The sequence below is a fragment of the Cryptotermes secundus genome, unplaced genomic scaffold (genome assembly GCF_002891405.2).
Source record: "Cryptotermes secundus unplaced genomic scaffold, Csec_1.0 scaffold934, whole genome shotgun sequence".
In the NCBI taxonomy this organism is placed as follows: Eukaryota; Metazoa; Arthropoda; class Insecta; order Blattodea; family Kalotermitidae; genus Cryptotermes; species Cryptotermes secundus.
The window spans coordinates 654,101-658,509 of NW_019738977.1; the positions used below are offsets into that span (position 1 = coordinate 654,101).

The window sequence follows — 4,409 nt, forward strand, 5'->3', positions numbered from 1 at the left end:
GATTCACAATGGAATGTATTTCTTTATTGTTGCATCGTGTAATGTTTTCAGAATCTGTGCAAGAATCACTGGAGCGAAGGTTTGGACGTGTTGGAGGTCGAATTCCTGTAACCCCCTCTGAAGCATTCCAGAAAAGAATCTCTGGTGCATCAGAGAAAGACATTGTGCACTCTGGTCTGGACTACACGATGGAACGGTCGGCAAGGGTAAGTCTACCCATTAATATTAACAAGTTTGTTTCTTTCACCAAGTCTTGGCAAAGGGTACTATTTAAGCGTGGAGGTCTGTCACTCCATAGCAGGTCTGTTATGAAATGATAGGAATACCCTCAGAGTTGGGTGCTTCACGAGTAGAACCTATTCTGTTTTAGTTTTGGTATATTGAATGTGTAAAGTTTATGTATAATTGTTATTTTCATGTGAGGAGAATGGAAGTAAAATTTTTAGACAAGTATTCACAAAAATAATTGTTATCAGCTGTTGATTTTTCTTTATTTCCACAATTTTAATTTCTCTTCTTTCAGACTAAAGGAACTGGTTTATTTTCTGTTTTTCTGAAGCAGTTGGCCTTTATCTGTGTAACTATACAACCATCCCCAGTGTAATATAAACACCAAAAGCTCTACTCCATCAGTTTATTAGCAATATTGTGTAGAATATTGTAGGTGCAGAAATATTTAATTCAGTGGGAATGTTATTTCACAGTTTCTGACCCAAAACTTTAGAATACAGCATAGTTCTGCTTTCACATTTTAAAAAAGTTTGTAGCCAGTCTGTTCAAGAATGAATGTGTACAGTTATCATGTAAAGTGTGAAGTTCTGCAGCAGTTAATACATGTTAATGTTCAGTCTGTGCTTCAACGTTGTCATCTTCCTTTGTGCGGTAGTTCATGAAGCATCCCAACAAATGTAATCCAACATTACACTTGCCACACAATTTTTATATTCATCTGGTGTCTGTGACTTGTGCCTTAGTATGTTGTGTTTATGTTAATGAAAAACTAAAGGAAAAGAACTCAGGATTCTGAGACTGATATGTTAGCCTTTAATATATGGGAATTGGGGGTATAAATTCCCTGGTACTAGGGGCCTATTATTTGGATTTTTACTTCAAAGTAATCATGTTAGTAGTTTAAGATTTTAATGCTGGCCGGCTGGACCTTATGTAACCACCATTACAACAGTGCAATGTGTGATTTTTATTACTGTGCTGCTGAGTGTACTTTGTCATACTAACCACTTCAGTTCATATGCATCTACGTTTGTATTGGAGTAAATTAGACTTATTCAGTGATGTTAATTAGCACAGAATAATTACAGATTTGAAGTCTGATTGGGGGAAGCATTTTGTTAACTACCTTTTAACTTAAAAAAAATCGTCGTTCGTGTATGAGATCATAACTGCATACTATTCAGAAAGAAGACACCTTCTGCTATTAGCATTTGACACTGAGTTCAGTTACTGATGGCAGAGTATGTTCAGGGTCTTACAACAAGTGACATATTTCTGTAGCATTATTATATAAGTTCTCTCATTCACAGGCTATCATGAAGACTGCAATGAAATTCAATCTTGGGCTGGATTTGAGAACTGCAGCTTATGTGAACTCTATTGAAAAGATTTTCACAACATACAAGGAAGCAGGATTAGCTTTCTAAATACTAGTATATCAGTGTGAATTCACTCTTTACCATATCTAGCAAAACAGAAGATTCATTTGTACCAAACCCGTTTTTCCCCCCTTTTATTTTTCTTCTTTTCTCTTCTTTTATTTCCTTCTTTTCTTCATTTCTTTTCTTTCTTCCTTTCTTTTTCTTTCCTTCCTTCCTTTTGCTTTCAGCGGTTCTGAATAGTAGTCTTCTATCCTTATAGCATCACATTTTTTTTTCCTTTCTTACAATGACAAATTTGTGAATGGTACTTAAATATGCAAATGATTACCGATCCTTTTGCCATTTTCAGTGCTTTGATATTAGGAGGATATTTGGAAACATTGTATACCTAATTTGGCTGGATACGGTAAATGATCTTCAGTGGCAAAATAAATTAACACTTAAATCAGATGTGTTTTCTACTGGATCCCCTTATGTTGTATTAGTGTAGTGTCAGTAGAATGCTGTCTGCTTCTAAGTTAGCTTTAGCTTTGAGAACAATACTAAAGTGCTAGATCATTAGTAGCATAAATGTCATGATTTGTTTTATGTTAATAACTCTTAATAATTTTGTTGTGCATGTAAGATATTCTACAGAAGTTGTTCTTTTAAGTGATCAACAGTACTCTACTTTGTGATTTGTAATTTGGATATTAGTTTTAATAATTTATATGTCTTGCAATAATCTACTTAAATAAGAATCCTCTATATAGTTTATATTTATTTACTGGCTTAGAGTGGCCATAGTCCATATAAATAATTATCTTGGCAGTCAAGTTTATATCATGCTATGATGGTAAGAGTACATTTTGTTTTTTAATAACTGATCATAATTCATGTTACATGCACAGTGCATATTAAAGTGTTGAATCCATTGTGTAAGTATTATACAAATTATCTGTATGTTAGTGGTATGGCATGATCCTGCCACTCAACACTGCCAGGGAAATGTAATTAACTGTTACAATATGTATGTATGTGTATATAACCTCGGTTTTGAACCATTGTGATGGATAATTATTCAACATTTCCTCTTTAATTAGTTGTATGGACATATAGAAATGTACAAGTTGTTTCTCTGGTCTTTCAGAAACATCCTCATTATGTACAACTTTAATAATTTTAAGGCATATTCTTTATGATTTGTTGAGAATATATTGTAGAATATTTTAGTGAGTTTTTATTTTGCTTCATTATTTGAATGAAGAATATGATGGAATCTTTCTTATCCTTTTGCACAAAACAAAACGAGATTATTAGGTTCACGAAGCTTCATTACTCTGTATCCCACCAATTGCTGGGTCAGAGATGAATCCGTAGCTTAAACATTGAGGATGTGATTACCTACCAATCTTCATTCCTGTTGCTCCCATTTGCAGCATAGGACTTAGTGAAATACTTCGTTTCACTTCAGTTTCTTAATCCTAGACAGTAGGTAGGACTCCTTGGATGGGGTATCAGTCCATAGCAAGGCTGCTACCTACACAGGACAACACAAAGTAGAATAAACATAAACATCCATGCCTTGAGTGGGTTCGAATCCACGATCTCAGTGTTCGAGCGGGCAAAGACATTTCATGTCTTAGACTTCATGGCCACTGTGAGCGGCAATCAGATTATTGTACTGAAGACTTTAAGAAATACCCAATATTACTAATTGACTTGTGTACAAAAATTTGCGGGGGATGCAGTAGCGTAGTCGGTTGAGGCACTATGCTATAAGCCGGAAGGTCGCGGGTTCGAGTCCTGATGAGGTCATTTGATTTTTTTAATTTGCCTAATCATTCCAGCCACACTATGGCCCTGTGGTCGACTCAGTCTCTAACAGAAATGAATACCAGGAATCTTCCTGGAGGACAAAGGGCGACCGGCGCGTAAGGCTGACAACCTTTCGTATTCATATTGAGAGGGCGTGGGTTTCCCCATGCACTTAGACCAGTTATTGGTCCATTGTGCGTCCCCCTTTAATTTCTACTGTCGCCATACCCTACCGGTAACGGTGCGTGCCATCAGCCCCCGGTAGAGCCAACGAGGTCGGGCCCCGGTACCTTGATGCTTCCCCCATCCACCAGAGGCATTGGAGACTACTTGGGCGGGAAAGGGCCTGTAATTTAGCTCAGAGGTCTCCTAGAGACATGAGGTTCTTTTACGTGCCTTAAATCTACGACACGGGACACACGGCTTAAAGTCCCTCCCGGAGGACTTGTTCCCTGAATTTTTCCGCCCTTAAAAATTCCACGACCTCCGCCGGGTTTGAACCCGCGTACCTTGAGTCATGAGGTGGGAACGTTACCCCTAGACTACGGAGGTCGCTAAGGCTGACAACCTTACCGCCATTTATGAGTCGATTGTCTAAAAAATGTGGGAGGCTCGATGTCTCGCCACCCTATGCGCCTTCACGGAGGACATTTTGAACATTTATTTTAAATATTTCATATATAACTCACAAATTATATTTTTCCGGGCACAGATTGATATGAACATTTTTTCCTGTTTTGGTATGTGGAACTCGTGCCCAAAATTTGTCCGCAATTTCCAGTTACATTCTTTATATCCAACTTTGAAATTTGCATAAGATATTCACGGGAATAGATTCAGCCCACTTCTAGCTATGCCGAAACACGTATTACAGAGATTTCTCGAGACAGCGCAGACCACAAGTGAACTTATGGTTATGACGTTATGGTGCTATGCGTAGGCCTGATATGATGCGAGGAGTTTTCGACCTTTCCATCGTGCTGGCAACAAAAAACCCCA

The 4,409-nt window shown here is 37.7% G+C and overlaps 1 protein-coding gene across 1 annotated transcript in view; it reads left to right on the forward strand.

Moving 5' to 3' along the window:
- The window catches only part of LOC111871522 (glutamate dehydrogenase, mitochondrial), a 53,528-nt gene extending 51,486 nt beyond the window's left edge, over positions 1–2,042 (forward strand). The window contains exon 10 of the mRNA XM_023864689.2: positions 1,542–2,042. Coding sequence (XP_023720457.1) covers positions 1,542–1,658 — 117 coding nt within the window. The 3' untranslated portion in view covers positions 1,659–2,042. The remainder of the gene's footprint in view (positions 1–1,541) is intronic.
- Positions 2,043–4,409: the final 2,367 nt, after the last annotated feature.